This window comes from Musa acuminata, unplaced genomic scaffold (assembly GCF_036884655.1).
Source record: "Musa acuminata AAA Group cultivar baxijiao unplaced genomic scaffold, Cavendish_Baxijiao_AAA HiC_scaffold_1138, whole genome shotgun sequence".
NCBI lineage: Eukaryota > Viridiplantae > Streptophyta > Magnoliopsida > Zingiberales > Musaceae > Musa > Musa acuminata.
The window spans coordinates 3,340,311-3,358,089 of record NW_027021350.1 but is presented as its reverse complement, the minus strand read 5'-3'; the positions used below and the strand labels follow the sequence as shown (position 1 = coordinate 3,358,089).

Below are 17,779 nucleotides of genomic sequence, written 5' to 3'. Positions count from 1 at the left end.
ACTTTGATGCAGACATAATTTGCTGAACAATCCTCTTAACCATAAAACTTCTTTGATCGCCTCTGTCACTGCCATATATTCTGCCTCTGTAGTAGATAAAGCTACGACAGGTTGTAAGGAAACTTTCCAACTAACTGCACAACCGGCAACGCAAAATACATAGCCTATCAAAGATCTTCGTTTATCAAGATCCGCAGCATAATCAGAGTCGACGTAACCAACCAAAGTGTCACGATTTTTCCCAAATTTCAAACAAACATCTGAAGTCCCTTGCAAGTATATGAGAATCCACTTCACAGCCTGCCAATGTGTTTTACCTGGGCGAGTACAAACCATTGCATACATAATACTACCGATGGCACTAGAATATGGAACTTTCACCATATACTCTTCCTCTTCAACTGATTGTGGTGACTGAGCAGCACATAGCCGAAAATGACTAGCAAGAGGAGTACTAACTGGCTTAGCATTTTTCATGCCAAACCTCTCCAAGACTTTCTTGAGGTAATTTTTCTGAGTCAGAAATAATTTTCTAACTCCTCGATCTCTTTTGATCTCCATGCCAAGAATTTTCTTAGCTGCTCCCAAATCTTTCATTTCAAATTTACTACTCAGCTGCATTTTCAAAGTGTGAATTTCTGACAAATTCTTAGCTGCAATAAGCATATCATCAACATAAAGCAACAAATACACAAAAGAGCCATCAGTTAACTTCCGGAAGTAAACACAACTATCATACATGCTCCTCGTGTAACCATGACTCAACATAAAAGAATCAAACCTCTTATACCACTGTCTTGGAGACTGCTTCAATCCATACAAGGATTTCTTTAACAAGCAAACATAGTCTTCCTTACCATCAACTTCAAATCCATGAGATTGCTCCATATAAATTTGTTCTTCAAGTTCACTATGTAAGAAAGCTGTCTTGACATCAAGTTGCTCCAATTCCAAATCATACATGGCAACTAAAGCAAGCAAAACACGAATAGAGCTATGTTTAACAACGGGTGAAAATACGTTATTAAAATCAACACCATGTACCTGACTATAGCCCTTTGCAACCAATCGTGCTTTGTACCTTGCATTTTTAACCCCTGGAATACCTTCCTTCCTTTTGAAGACCCATTTGCATCCAACAATTTTCTTACCCGAAGGCGGCTTCACAAGATCTCAAGTTCTATTCCGATGGAGAGACTCAATTTCTTCATTCATTGCAATCAACCACTTAGCGGAATTATCACAAGAAACTGCATCTGAGTAGGAAGTAGGCTCACCAACTTCACTTGTCTCTTTTGCAACAGACAAAGCATATGCAACCAAATTTGCATATCTTTGTAGTGGTCGAATTTCTCTCCGTGGTCTATCCTTGGCTATGGAATATTGCTCTTCCTCTGGATCATCTGCGTTAGTAGACTCGAGACCACCTACTGGCATTCTTTGAGTAGAAGAGTTCGACTTAAAAGAATCTGAACTACCAATCTCAAGCTCCACCTGCTTCTGCGCACTATCATTTGTACAACTAGTAGAATCCTCTTTGGAAGATAACATAGATAATTCATCAAAAGTAACATCTCTACTGATTATAAATTTTGGGGATTTGGGATCAGAACACCATAATCTGTATCCTTTCACCCTAGAAGCATACCCAAGGAAAATGTATTTTTTAGCTCGAGGCTCTAATTTTCCTTCATTTACATGCATGTATGCTGGACACACAAAAATTTTTAAATCAGAATAATCAGCAGGAGTACCTGACCAAACTTCCTCCGGAGTTTTAAAGTTAAGTGCTGCAGAAGGAGCGCGGTTGACAACGTAACATGCCATATTAATCGCCTCTGCCCAAAAGTCCTTTGTCAACCCTGCATTTGAGATCATACATCTCGCTCTCTCCAAGAGTGTTCTGTTCATACGTTCGGCCACACCATTTTGCTGAGGCGTCATCCTAACAGTGCGATGCCGAACGATTCCTTCATTTTTGCAGAATTCTTCAAAATCACCTTCACAAAATTCCATGCCATTATCTGTTCGAAACCGCTTAATCTGTTTACCTGTTTGCTTCTCAATCAAAGCCTTCCATTGTTTAAATGTTAGAAAAACATCATTTTTATGCTTCAGAAAATAAACCCAAACTTTCCTGGAATAATCATCAATGAAAGTCAACATATACCTGGCACCACCCTTAGATTGAACATGAGCTGGACCCCAAAGATCTGAATGAATATAGTCAAGAGTACCTTTTGATTTGTGAACTGCCGGAGAAGTGAAGCTGACTCTTTTCTGCTTTCCAAAAATGCAGTGTTCACAAAAGTCCAGTGGCCCAGTACTCTATCCGCAAAGTAGGCCCCTTTTGCTCAATATGTTCAAACCTTTTTCGCTTATATGACCCAAACGCATATGCCATAATTTGGTGATGTCAGAATCAGACAATGATGATGACGAAACTGCAACCGAACCTGTGACAGTAGTTCCCTGCAGAATATACAAGCTACCAGACCTACAAGCTTTCATAACAATAAGGGCACTTATAGAAACTTTCATAACTCCATCTTCAGCTGTGTATTTACACCCAAGGGCCTCTAGGGTGCCTAAAGAGATGATATTCTTTTCCAAATCAGGAACATGTCTAATATTAGTGAGCGTCCTCACAATACCATCATGCATTTTAATTCAGATTGTACCTCTACCAACAACATCACATGCGGCATTATTGCCCATCAAAACAATTCCACCATTACAAGATTCATATGTGGAAAACAAATCCCTATTGGGACACATGTGATAAGAACAACCTAAATCTAAAATCCATTCATTTTTAGACCTCGTCCTATCATCAATAGCAGAAAAAATATTTCCAACAATCTCATCAGTTGCTACACTAACTTCAGCGGATTCAGTAGTTTTTTCAACAAATTTTTCCTTTTGCTTTAATTTATTTTTCAATTTAAAGCAATCAGATTTAATGTGCCCCATTTTATGACAATATCTGCATTCCAAATTTCTATGCCTGGATTTAGATCTACTACTGTCAAATTCTCTTTTATCCATTCTCCCCCTAACAACCAGACCCTCAGCCTAATTCTTTCTACTTTCCCTAGTGATATTCTTGTCTATCTGCTCCTTAGATTTCAGTGCAGATTTAATTTCTTGATACAAAACTGTTTCTTTTCCATAAATCAAAGTATCACGGAAATGCTTAAAAGATTGGGGAAGAGAACACAAGAGTAACAAAGCCTTATCCTCATCATCAATTTTTGCATCTATATTCTCCAAATCCATAACCAAAGAATCAAACTTATCAAGATGCGAGAGTATAGATGTACCTTCAATCATCCGAGGCATATACAGACTCTGTTTCAAGTAGAGACGATTCTCCACTATCCTCTTCATGTACAAGGCTTTAAGCTTGTCCCACATGCTCTTAGCCGTAGTCTCCATAGCTACCTCCCGTAAAACCTCGTCAGAGAGATTTAGAATGATGCTTGATCGGGCCTTCTTATCCATACCCGCAAGCTCTTCTTTTGACATATCATCTGGAATGCTCTCGGCTCTCTGTAGTACCAAATCAACTCCGTCTTGAACTAGAATGGCCTCCATCTTGAGTTGCCACAAGCCGAAGTTGACATTTCTGTCGAATTTCTCGACAACAATCTTTGTTATTGTCATCGTTGCCAAAAGATCCCAAAACCAGGCTCTGATACCAGTTTGTTAGAACTAGCCCTAGGAAATTTACCATAAGGTAATTTTGGCAACCCAACAAGACAATAAAACGGAAAGAATAAAAGCGAGACAATAACACTAGATATACGTGGTTCGGTCAATTGACTTTGACCTACATCCACGGACGAAAGAGGAGCAAATTACTACTGCAAAAGAGGGACAATTACAAATGTCTTAGGAAGATGTTCCTAGGCCATAAAACACCTGAAAATACTAAACAAAAAAAACCTCAACTATAAGCCCAAACTATTGAACTGAGTATGGACTTAAACCCAAAGTAAACACTTAGGTTTTTCTTGTGGTGTCACTTGTGGTGCATCTGACTTCAAAGCTTAGGCCCTTATTTATAGTTCCAAGACGAGACAACAAGTCTGATTTTCCCGATGTGGGACTATGGGACTTGCCAAACTAACAGTTAGCAGTAGTATCGCTAGCTTGGGCAATGCTATCATCATTTGGCAGTATGCACTAGTAGTTGTACTGCTAGGCACAATGTCTGTTGATCCTTCCTGCATGATACCCGAACTTATAGCATGAAATCCAATCTTCGGCACATTAACAAATCCTTCAACTCAATGTCCAATTTCTGGTATGATACTTTTCTCGACATAATGTTTGTCTCTTCTACTTCGATAATTTGCTCTCATGATTCGAGTCTTTGATTGATGTATTTTTTACATCACTTATTTCAAAAGCATATTAGTTCATAAATTTATCAATTAATTTTATTATTAAAAATTCAGCATTCAATAGGGGTGAATTAGTGCTAGTATAGATTTTTCATCAACTTGAATTTTCAGTTTGAAAAAAATAAGTATCAAAAATAAAATTAAATGGAAATTTAAGCACAAGTAAGAAATACAAACTAAAGAGAGAGATACACATAATTTAAAAATATTCGATTTTCTCAACTTATGTCCACGCTTAATTTCTCTAATTATGAGCCTATCAGTTTTTACTAATGATCTTTCTTTCAATAAACAAAGATCAATTATTCTTTTTATAACCTTCTCTTTCTCGAGGTTTAAGAAAGAATCTTGCATTCAATCATTTACAAAGAACTCTTGCCTCCTCGTTTAAAGTGACATATTAACTCAAGAAAATAAGGAGTCCCAAACAACAAAGAGTTCAAATACTTTACGAGCTCAAGGATAAATGCTCCACTAACCAAGCCTGCATATGTATATATGACCCACAAAAAACTTTAAAAATAAAATCAAAATATTCAAAATCTTATGATATTGGGATACTAGTACAACCATTAATTTCAGAAGGTACTACATGCAACTTTTAACATAGACCAAAGTTATTAACTTAGGTACAAGCGGTACCATTATTGTTTAACTTAGGCGATACCATTATTGTTTAACTTCTAAGGGCCCACAATTTAAAGCCTAATGATTGTTATAGTAAATGAGCTCTATTTTAGCCCAATTTGAATTTGACCAATGTTATTAAACATCAACCACTCTTTGGGCACATTATGAAAGCTTCTAGTAAGTTTTCAAACTTTCTAGCACATTATTAAAACTTTCAACATATTATCCAAACTTGTAGCATGCCATTGAATATTCCAACATATCACCCTTTCCTCTAGCTTAAAATTTAATTTTTGGAATATCGATCAATTCTCTAACTCGATGTTGAATTCCTCGGCTTGATGACTTTTGGACATGATGACCAATTCTCCGGATTAATATTTGACTATGAATCTTTAGTCAAGGTATTTTTTATACCACTTATCTTAATAAACATTAGTTTCTCTATTTTTTTTAAATTGATTTCATCATCAAAATTTGAGATTTAATAGTTATCACACTTCTCAACACCAATGTCTCATCTTCGAGGATTGAGGGTAGAGGTAAAGGATTAAAATATTATGAAACAAGCCTTGAAATAGTCCTTCTAAGCGTCGATAGAGGTAATAGTCCATTGGCTTTGATAATGTAAATATAACATTTCAAGTTGATGGATGGCCTTAGGAAAGGAATTATTGAAAAGAGCCAATAGTGCTTTCCTCTTTTTCTTCGATCTATCTCTTCGCTTTTGAGCATTTCTCCAACCACAAGGGTAAAGAAATTATTTCTCGATGGAGTATAAAATATATGGTTACGTTGTGATAAGAGTTGAGGGAAACTACACCCATAGTTGTGGGAGACTACAAAGCATGCACTGCAAGAATCAAGCTCACTAGTATTAAAGCTTATAGAGGATATTTTCAACTCTTTAAGTAGGGTTATATGATGGTCAAGGAGACTACAGAGACCAACAGAAAGACCTTGAGTATATTTTAAGAAAAATTGTTACACCTTCAATCGATCGTAAATATATAGAGGAGAAATACCATAATTAAAGGCATGATAAGGGATCTTAGGGAAGGAGTTGTTATATATTCAATGAACAATGTAAGAGTTGCAAACTGAGAATGTTGAGTTCGATCTAGGAGTGTAGAATTTGGAGAAATTGATATTTGATCTATAGGTGTTGGTAAATGAGTTTTGGATCATAGGGATGTGGATCTCTTATCTAGATATAGAGTATAAATAGTTTGAGATATTCAAGAATGATCTTTTCTATTTTTCTAAATAGATTTATTAATATGGTTATAATTTTTATTCTGTTTGAGCCACAATGTATAAAATAGATATATTTATGTGTCTTGACATCACACTAGACTCTAGCTCGAATACAATGTATAAAATGGATTAGTTGGTTCTACAACACAATAGGAAAATGCTCAATCATGAGCTAGAGCTATCTAAATTGCACCTCATGCCTCATCATTTGTATAGGGGTTTAAAGTGGCAACTTTCAATTCTAATGAGAAAATGATTTCCAAACTAAAAGTGTTGACAAATGAGTTGAAGGTCATAGGAATCGTGGTACTGAGTATAAATAGTTTTAATGATTCAAGAATGGTATTCATTATTTTTAGTTTGGGGAAATGCTTATATGACAAACTAGAGCTAAACAAGTGCCCGAGGACACTTGTAATAATTCTTCGTAATCTTCACCCCATGTGGGCATAGTAAGCTGGTGTGGACTGCAAAGGAGGGCTTCCTTCTAGTTCTAGTAGTTGCTAACCATCCTTATCATGGTTAATGGGAGCAAGAGTAGATTTGATTGTCATGAAATTGCCCATGCGCCTCATTGTTTGAGGAGCATCTTAGGGCTAGTGCAACCAATAGAGTCTCAACTCTCCTACTTTTGAAGGGCAATCTATCTTTAGGCATACTAATACCTTGTATTTCTAGTATTGAGGCGGGCCAACCTTTTTTTATAAGGCTTCTTCCTTAGCTTTTCTAGGGGAATTGTATTTTGGTCTTACATCTTATGCTTCATCAACCTTATATTTTATATTTCCTTTTGTCTGATATCTTTTTTTCTTATCGGCCTTATCACTTATACTCCAATTTATCTTTTATGTCATTAAAATATTATTTTCTAAGTTATATCTGGCTTGTATACTCTTTTTTTTTATTTTAATTGTTTTCTTCAAAAGATTATAGCTCTATCTCAAACCGACATGATTATCATACCCTGAATATGAAGATATGTTATATGAGAGTCTTAACCCTAATATTAGAGATGAAAAAGTTATATTCTAACTTGGGCTCTCAATTTCAAAGGATATGAGCATCTCTTTCCTTTTAGATTTTTTATTTTTATTTTGATGAATAAATATTTTCTCCTTTGTATTAAGTTTATGTGATCTAATTATTATAATACCATAGATAGATAATAATACTATGAAATTGACAAGTCATGTTTGAGTTTAGGGACCCCTTAATATTGCCTTAGTGATGTATACGATTACCCGATGTATACATTTCAACTTGGAGACTAAAATAAAACTCATAGTATGATTGAGCTGTCTAAACTTGCACAAAGGGTTGGAGATTTATTTGCTTGAGTGAGATCACTATCAAATGTTTGGGGTTTAGGAGTTCAAGGGCTAGACCTTTTAGCGATTAGCTATTAATGGTTTAGGGTTTACTTTTATATCTATAGACCTTCAAACCGAGATTATACTTTTAGTTTTATTAAATATTATATCTTTATGTCGAGATCAAACTTATAGTTTAGTTAGTTCTTATAGATTAATAGATAAAAGTTATTATTTTTGACGTGACATACCTACTCGAGTATGCTAATCCCTTTTAGACTTAGATGGCCAATATATAGAAGCTTCCAAAATGTACACAAATATGAAGGCATTTTGTAATGAATTATCAATATGTTTTGAATGTCCATTTTCTTGAATTTATTTACGACCGCAAAGAAGTGAGCATCTTATATTTGTAAATAAAATATATGATCATCATGTTACACAGGATAAACATAAAATGGTAGTGCTGCTTATATGGTTGTTATATAAAAATCATTTGACTATGTCTAGGTAGGCATATTAGATCGACATCAACTACTAAGATGTATGATATCATCTTGAATGATACAATATCACAAAATCTGTATAGCGCCTCATTCATCATCATAATGAATGTATAATAATAAAAATTTATATTTGGATTCAAGAAACTACCAATTGGATGCTTAATTCATGTGAAACAAGATTACTCTTACATGTATTAAAAGCTATTAATTTTAATATTAAAATTAAAATATCTGCTAGATGTGATTGATTATATTGTGAATTGACACTCATAACAATTATATTAATAAAAATATTATTATTTTAATATATTAATTAAGAATGATAATGCCAAGAATTGTTTTCTTAATACAAATGAAAAAGGTAAAAATAAGTTATATATATATATATAACGGTATGATTTAAAATTACACTGCTATGTATTGGTTAGTTGAGTATAACGGCATGATTTTGAAACATAACGCTTGCTCGGTGGTATTTATATAAGCGGAGCCCCCTCCATTGCACACCTAACAACCTCTCCCTTCCCTCCCTCGCGCTCTCCCCTTGGCTCTCGGCTCTCCTCTGCTCTGTTTGCGATCTCGTCGTTCTGTCCGGGTCGGAGCTTCTCGCCGGCGAACGGGCACAGTTGGGAGCGAGCACCCTCCTCTTCGATCTGGGGGGGAAGAATTTAGATTCTTATTGCGGTGATCTCATTCCGTCTCCTTTTCTGAAGGTTCCGTTTCGCTTGGTTCTTGAACAGTCTAAGTTTCGATTCGGGTTCAAGATTTTGTTGGATTTTGATTTTTCTTCGTTGTGATCGATCGTAATTGACGTTTCCAGCGACTTGAATTTTGTTGTTCTTGGGGTTCTTGATCAATTCTTGGTTATCGATAATCTAGGTTTTCGAGTTTCTCTCGAGAAGATCAATCTTTCTTGTTTTCTTGATCGTTTCTGGTTTCTTGTTTTCTTGATCGTTTCTGGCCACAAGGCCGATTCTCGTTCTGTTTTCCATTGGCAAAAATGGCTTCTTCTCGTTCTAGGCGTGTGGAGTACGACCGCTTCATCCCGTTCCGGTCGGCGATGGACATGGACTACGCACGCTTTGCCCTAACCATGCCTTCGCGACCGCAGCGTGATGGTTCGAGAGAATCCCCATCGAGCGTGGCGTACCAAAAGCTTCTTGATGAGTGCATTTTGAAGAACAGGTCTCGTATCTTCGCTTTCAAGAGTGCACCCGAAGCGCCGGCCAGCATGCTGCCCCAATTTGACGAGCCCATTCGGCCGCAGAAGAAGCAGCAGAGGCGAATCCCTAGAGAACCAGAGAGGGTTTTGGATGCCCACGGCATGTTGGACGAAGATGGTTTGAATCTCCTTGACTGGGGAAGCAATAATATGTTGGCGATTGGCCTCGACGACACAGTGTGCCTCTGGGATGATGCAAACAAGTCGACTAAGGTGCTTCTACAAGCCGTAGAAGACAGCGGACCTATCACTAGCATCAGCTGGTCGCCGGATAGCACAGTTCTTGCTGTCGCATTAGGCAATTCAGTTTTAGCCTTGGTTGATCCGGCAACAGGACAAGATGTGAATGTGACGGAAGAAGATGAGAACCAGACCCCTGTGTTGTCACTTGCCTGGAGAAGTAATTCAATCTTGACGGTTGGAAGATCTGATGGCACTGTTGTTGATTATGACTTTAGAAAGGATGATACGTCCATCTGTTTCTATAATGGGCATCGGCGTGGAGTTTGCAGTCTTAAATGGTCTGCGTTGTCGGGGCGATATTTGGCTAGTGGAGGGCATGACAAACTAGTGCACATATGGGATGCCTGCATGCCGGTCTCACATCACCATCCACGCCGACATCAGTGGCTTCACCGCATTAGCAGCCACACTTCCATTGTGAAGGCCCTTGACTGGTGCCCAACTCGGAGCAACCTGCTGGCTTCTGGTGGAGGTCGCAATGATCATTGCATTAAGTTTTGGAACACTGTTAATGGTTCTTGCTTGAAATCGATCGATGCTGGCTCTGAAGTTTGTGCATTGTTGTGGGACAAGAACAAATCCGAATTACTAACCTCCCATGGTTCGCCGAAGAATCAACTCACCCTATGGAATTACCCATCCATGACGAGAGTGGCTGAGCTTTCCGGTCATTCATCCCGGGTTCATTTCTTGGCTGGGAGCCCATTGGGAGGTGTAGTAGCTTCTGCAGCAGCAGATGAAACACTCAGGTTTTGGAATATCTTTGAGACTCCCAAAACAACAAAACCTGAATTGCCCTTTGCCCGATTTAGTGTCATAAGATGAAAAGGCTGATAGGTGGAAAATATTATGAGAGCAATATGAAAGACTTCTCTGGTGCTTGACTTGAAAATCCATTGTTGGCAGAGTTGCACAGAGAAGTTTGGTGGAATTAAATTGACAACACATTTTCATAGTAAGAATGAGTGCAAGCGCCTATGGTAAGTTAGAAGCCTTACAACATTTTACAGCAGATTACGAGAGCAATATGGAAGAATTTTCTAGTGCTTGACATGAAGATCCATTGTTGGCAGAGTTGCACAGAGAAGTTTGGTGGAATTAAAGTGGCAACACATTTTCATAGGAGTATGACTGCAAGCGCCTAAGGTAAGTTAGAAGCCTTACAACAGTTTACAGCAGATTATGAAAGCAACGTGGAAGACTTATCCAGTGCTTGACATGAAGATTCATTGTTGGCAGAGTTGCACAAAGAAGTTTGGTGGAATTAAAGTGGCACCACATTTTCATAGAAGTATGAGTGCAAGCGCCAAAGGTATGTTAGATGCCTTACAACATTTCAGCAGGCATAGTTACGGCTTAACTATGTGGTTGCAGCTGCAAGCCTGATTTTTGTATCCAATTTTACTTTCAGCTTTGCATAGTAATCGATAGAATCTTTGCCTGCTTGATGAAACATGCTTTCTATGACCACTTCATCATTGCTGCCACATTTTATTAAGCTTCAAGCCTTAATAATTATAACAATGTTGAGTTTCTTCCTCTCCTTACTGTATGAGAAACTGTGTTGACATTATTCTTTGGTTTCTTATGTTAACCATGCATAAATAGATCAAAGAGGTTGATGCTTATATTTTTTGTTTTTGCTTTGATTTTTCGAACTTTTGTCAAAGAGGTTGAAAAAATTTGGAAAATTGTGGAGTTTTACAACTAGAATTGTGTTTGACAGTCAAAAGAACTGTGCTGATCAACCACTCAGATGTCATGTGAAAAAACTGCTTACGAAATGGATAACTTCTAATCTGAAATGGTTCCATTATATTCATACATAGTGAATAATCTCCAAGGACAAGATAAGTTCAGGAGTGAAATCCAAGCCTAAATTATTCTGATTTGAGTAAGATGTGTCATAATTTCTGTACAGAGCAGTTACTAGACCTATGAGAACTGTAAACCAAATTGAATACTGTAATTCTTAAGAGAAACCAAACAAATAAATCTGTGTTTGATAAAGATGAGGCATTATAATTCTGTTTATTACTTTTTTCTTTTTCTCTGCGAAATGAACAAAGGTATCGAATTTACATGGCTTTCCATGAATATACTTGGTCCTCTGCAACATAGATACACTTCTGGTCCTAAGATAGGTCTTGAAAAATGGTGTAAAATGGGATATAATGCAAGTTCTAAAATTTGGATATACTAACAGTAACAAATGCTTTATTACAGTGATAGTGGAGTAGTACCTGTCCTTCTGGATAATGGGTCTTCATTGAATCCGAAGGTTCTGATTTATGATTATTTCAGTCTGCTAGAATTATCTTGCTGAATGTGCTTATTTTTGTATTTTTGAATCTATTTGTCTATCTAATCTGTCAAATACATACATGAATTTAATTGTACATATATGCTGGCAGCTTGTACATTACAATACATAGTAGAAATTGCTCTTATTTACTATCTAATTTTGGGCCCCTGTTTGTGAGTACCTAACTGGTAGAGGAAAGTAGGTGGTGCGATGCATCCATTATCCTTATGTTAAACGATAGACTTCTAGAAAGATCTCATCGAAATGGTTGTGAAATAAGTAAAGATTATATGTGGGTTGTGATTATTCTTAACGTAACTTATGATTGCCTTGTTAGTCTAAGTTTGTGGCGTCGACAATGATTGTGTTTGGTCTAGTTGTCTGGATCTGACCATTCTAGTAAGTTTGGTTTGAAAAATTTTAACCTAGTAAAGTCTGACCATTCTAGTAAGGTTGGTTTGAAAATCTTCAACCTCACGAAGCGACTCTCATATTCCAAATCTAAGTGGAATTGGGTCCAATATTTCTTGTTTGATTGAGCTCAAGTTATAGCTTTAGTAGACTACACAGTGCTTCGTATCTATTATGATCACACAATACAATTTAACCCAGACCGTTATAAAATAGGAGGTATATATTGGTTTGAGCGTGAACTTGTACACAGATTGGCCCCCTATTAGCAGTCTGTCCTTACCTATTATAGAAAGAAAAAAGCCTATTTAACGCTGGTTTGGGGCTCGTGCTTGCGAGCCCATTGCATCATACTCGTAGAGCCTGCAAGCCACCTGTCATCCGCCGAGTGCTTCCAAAATGCTTCCTCCTCTTCTCCTTCTTCTACCTTCGTCATCCTCCTCCTCCACCACCACCACTTCCTCTTTCTCCTTCCTCTTCCTCAGCCTTCTTCCTTCTTCTTCCTCCGCCTCCTCTTTTTCCATCCTATTCCTCGTAATTCCTTCTTCCTCCTTTCCTCCACCATCATTTGTTCCTTCCTCTTCTCCTTCCTTTTTCTTCCTCTTCGAGTCTTTCGTATGCATGTACCATCTGTCAATACAAACAATATGCATCAGTCTAACCGAGGACTGATCTAGTTGGTCAGTACGAGATGACAGTCCATCATGACCATCTTTGTCAAGCTGTATCAATTTGGCTTTTTTGCTACATATTTTACTTAAGGCTAAGATGTATCTCCATATTGATTGACAGATAGGGAAAATAAGCAGGATCAGATTCAGTTTTTCTTTCTTATACCATTTTGGTGATCATACCACTGAAGGCCCTATTTATTTTCAGCTTTGTACAATGAGGTTTCAACCTAACATCACTATGATTATAGATTAAGTTGTTAGCAAATTGCTTCACTATTAAAGATATTTCACCTCCAACAATATTCTCATAAACTGTCATTTGTGATGCTTCAGTCATATGTTGAGGCTTACCTTTTTTTATGTTATGATCAAGTCACATTCCTTTTTTGTTTGTTATTCAGGGACAAAGAAACTCAGAGCATTAATGCTTCACTTACTGGACTTGGGAATCATGTTCAAGTATCCTTTGGTTGTTGAAGCTTTTGTATTATTCCTTTACTAAGTATCTTTGGTGGTTTATCAAATTTTATTATTAAAAAATTATAGTGCTTAAATTGATTCTCTTTCTTGTCTAGCTACTGGCTTGCCCCTTGACATTTTGTAGTCTTTCTTGCAAATTAGTTATAATTACTATAAAGGAATTCCGACTTCTGTTAGTTTTTCTGTTATGTAGGAAAGAAGAATGTGACATTATCTAATTCTTGAATTACATTATAGATATTGCTTTTTTATTACAAGTCATTCATCAATAATATTTTTCGAGATATTTTGATCCCTTTAGCCTTCTTTCTCTTTTATTTGTCTTTCGCTTTGCACTTTCCTAGCAAAATATAGTACAAATTGATATTTAGCTCCATCTTTTGTCATTTTAAAACTAACAAATTATCTTATTAAGAATGAAGTTTTTTCAATAGACAATACATTATTGGAGTTGAATGTAAAGGTATTGAAGATAATACCTTCACTATTGATGAATAACTTGAAGATTGCACAATTAGCTGATACTGGACTTTCTATTGGTGGCTCTGCTTATCTAAAGTATGTTTCTTTTATCCCCATTGAACATGATGCAGTGATTAGTTCTGTGGTTACTCTAAATGTGCATTTATATAGGTACGGAATCTAGGAGTATATTATTACATTAGCTATGTCATTGAATGATGAAATTCACAAAATATATCTTTCTAATTTTTTTTTATTTTGCTGACATGAAGTCCATTCTCTAATCTTACATCGGAAATATTTTATTGATGTCACTCGCTTACTGTTATATGACATGTCATATTTAGTTATCTGTCTCTTTGTATTGATCTCCCTTAAGATTCAGAAAGTTTATTGTATGATTGATGGGCCGCTACTGTCATCTGCTGGGATAATGTTTGTTTGATTATACTTATTGGGGTCATGCGATACTGAATTTTTTAGTCATCATGATTTAAATTCAAACACCCGCAATTGTGGTTGCTTTCCATCTGACCGAACAAATTTTGGTGCTATCAGTTTCTTTGGTGAGTTAATGTTGCTTTGATATTAGGTCAAAGAAATTACAAAAATCATAGAGAATATGAAGAAGTCAGAAATAATGAATGCCAATTTTTAGATATTTTGGTGGTCTTAAATGAAATAAAATGCAAAGTTAGCTTTCTTGAGGTATGAGAGTTCTCTCTCGGTGATTGTTATTTATCAAATCTTAAGAAGGATTAGTGACCAAATGACACTCCTATAATATGGGTTCTTTCTCTTCTCTTTTCAAAATTTTCTATGGAGTAGATGTTAATAAATCCAAAATTGAGAAATTTGTGGACTTTCTGCAACCTTGGGGTATGAGTTTTATCAATCATTTTAATCTGTTCATTTCCTAGGTAACAACAATTGCAATAGGTGGATATGGAGGATGCGATAATGTCACTTGGTAGAATGACTTTTCTTGGTTTTCAGCTCTTTTGTTGCATACTTCCGACTTTCAATAGTATTTCTAGAGTAATTGTGATCAAAATCTTTGTTAAACTTGCTTATCAAAATCAAATGATTTATATTGTCTCTTAAAAGGTTGCCGAAATTAAGTGTGTAATTCATACCCTTGATGTTGAAACTATATTTTTTTTATGAAATTAAGTGTAGTTCATTTATGACATCTGTATCGAATATTTACAATCTTTTTTGCTTATCATAGTATTATTTCTCACTCAAATTGAAATGGCTAGCAAGAAAACTATAAAAGTACTGAGAGAACATATTTGCTGCTTCTTAACTTGAGTTCAGGAAACGAGGCCTTTTAGTCATATGTTAAAACACTGGAATTTATCCACTCTTTGGAAGAACTCAATCGATTGTATTTAGATGATTATTTGAAGCTTTTATTGTTAATGTCCACCAGCTGAGCCTTGGTAGAATCATTAGGTTTGGGAATAGATGTATATGCATTAATGAATCATGAAATTTTATGATCATTTTCTATTGTGTATAAAACAAATTGCATTGTTAGTTAATTCTTTATGTTGTAGTTCTTCTTTTATTTTTCATGTGCTAAGGTATCAAATCTTCAGTATTGACCCTACGGTGGTCCCTCTTGGATTCTTGTGCTATATATGTTGCTGTCTTTGCTTTTTCAAGTAGTTTTGGGTACCAATTCTGATTTACTGTCCTGGACTGATATGGTGTACCATGGTATAACTAAGCAATGATTTCAGGTATGACTGATACACATAGTATGCCGGCATGTATCATGGTGCATTTTTCATTTTCCGTGTTTTTTTCGCGGGGGGGGGGGGGGGGGGGGGGTGGGAGAAGAATGAAGAAGAAAAATGGATAAAGGGGTAGAGGAGAAAGATAAATACTAAAGATCAAGTCATAGCGGGTGGTGGGCAGTAGAACATGAGTTTTGGGTGATGGCTGAATGACAGCATAGAGATGTATATAACATGCAGCAATAGTCACACAACAGTATGGAGAGGAGAATGAGCATGCAAGGAGTTGAGAGCCCTAAAAGGGAACATTTCGAGTAATTAAAAAAAAAAAGTGGTTCAGTTCAGATCCTTGTAAAGAAAAAAATTAGACCCAAAATCATTTTCTAACAAAAAAAACTAGACCTAATTGTTTGAAATGGTGTGGTTTGCATCTCAAGATATGCGGTATGTACTGGTCGATACAAATCAAATCGGACAAAATGAATTCATCTAAAGTTTTGTTTTTGTCTTTTTAAAAGAGAGATTTCATATTTTTTCATTATTTTTTGTTATGAGTACATATGTTTTTAACACCGTCAATGTCGGTCCCAAGCCCGAATGAGAAAGGTGGAGGGTTGCACAAGGCCATTGAGGGTCAGTGTTCAAAAAAACATATCAAAACTCATAATATATGTTTATGCCTTTTATATTGGCCTATGTTTATGCTTTTTATATTGGCCTACGTTACCAAATCAAATGAGAAGTTTCAGAAAATTTAGATGAAATAATATAACGTAATCTTTTATTGAGAACTTATGATTAAAGATACTTGAATGATTATACAAGGAAAGAACATGGTGAATTTAGGGGAATATTTTACTAGAGTTAGGTGGCAGAACTTTAAAGACATAATTGATAGTTTTGTTTAATATTAATCCTATGGACTTTTAATGAACAATTTTCTGGATTGTGAAGTTAGAAAAAGAAAGATCAAATGCTGACATAACGTTAGGATTTTGATAAGGATGATGATCACAAGATACTTGTTAAGAATATGAAGCTAAAGGAAAGATAGAGAATTTTTTAATAAATTAGCTGATGTGCATTCTATACATAGCTTAGTTTTTTAGGTAAATAATGGTCTTGAAACCCCACCTAGATGAGCCCTTAGGGGCGTTCTCCAACTTTCTTAGATTGTAATGAAAGAATATGCTTTAACACATTCTTTTGGTCGATGTACTTTAGGCTGTAGATTGTTTGGAACATACCAAATACAACACTAGCGATGATGTGGAGTATCTGAAAACTCAAATCATTTGTGAGGCAGCTGCTCTACAATCCCAAACCTCTTTCTGCTTGTCTAGCATCTTTTGTTAAAACAAACTCTACATAGATCTTTTGTCACAGCATTAACGTCATGATGGTGTCTTCTTCCCATCCAACGCCGGTGATTGTTTCCGATGTCTATTATTGTCGTGTTCTTCGTGACATGATCTACGTGGACGAGATAAGCTGAAAGAATGGGAGGATCAGAAGGAAGATGCTACCGGTGCCACACCACCATGATTGAGTTTTCTCGTTGAATTAGTGGATGACACGTATTTTTGTGTTGAGGGTGTGGAAGAACGTGCATGGATGTATAAAACAGAATACTAACGAGCACATTAAATAATATTGATTCGAGAGATAAAGCTTATAACATAATTATAAATATAGATGTGGTATTCTTGAAGGTCTTCTCTTCTAAAGGTGTGGAAAGATTGGGAAAGAAATAAAAGTTAAGTTTTAGATTTTTTAGACAAATTGAGGTCATTAAGAGGATTGATTCTACTTGCCACCATTCTTGTGTCACATCTATGATATATGTTATACATCGATGTTATATATATATATATATATAATCATTAAGTATGAGCTAATTGTGATGAATAAATATTTATCTTATGCGGAAGAGCTACTCGGATCATTGATAAAAAGGAAAAGATCCCGAGTAATAGGATTATTCATCTCATCAAAATGATTTGAAAACACTCATTGAAATTACTTGAGAGCTAGAGAAAGAAATAAAAAAGGTTTACCATTTTCTTTTCGTCGATTAAGGTGTCATAATTTAGAAGGCTATTTTTTTTTAAGAGGGGAGTGT

General features: G+C 36.0%; 1 protein-coding gene across 9 annotated transcripts; it reads left to right on the top strand.

The window, feature by feature from the left end:
* Window positions 1-8,638: 8,638 nt before the first annotated feature.
* Window positions 8,639-15,527, top strand: LOC135671204 (cell division cycle 20.2, cofactor of APC complex-like). Of its 9 annotated transcripts, none has more exons than XM_065179189.1 (6): window positions 8,639-8,828; window positions 9,136-10,560; window positions 10,654-10,726; window positions 10,820-10,892; window positions 11,807-11,861; window positions 13,372-15,527. In XM_065179189.1, the coding sequence occupies exon 2, from the start codon at window positions 9,176-9,178 to the stop codon at window positions 10,403-10,405; it is 1,230 nt and encodes a 409-aa protein (XP_065035261.1). In that variant the 5' UTR covers window positions 8,639-8,828; window positions 9,136-9,175; the 3' UTR covers window positions 10,406-10,560; window positions 10,654-10,726; window positions 10,820-10,892; window positions 11,807-11,861; window positions 13,372-15,527. The 9 variants fall into 9 exon arrangements, with proteins under 9 accessions (XP_065035261.1, XP_065035253.1, XP_065035256.1 ...); XM_065179181.1 differs by having other exon boundaries at window positions 8,639-10,560; window positions 13,372-13,429; window positions 15,233-15,527; XM_065179184.1 differs by lacking the exon at window positions 11,807-11,861 and having other exon boundaries at window positions 8,639-10,560; window positions 13,372-13,429; window positions 15,233-15,527.
* Window positions 15,528-17,779: the final 2,252 nt, after the last annotated feature.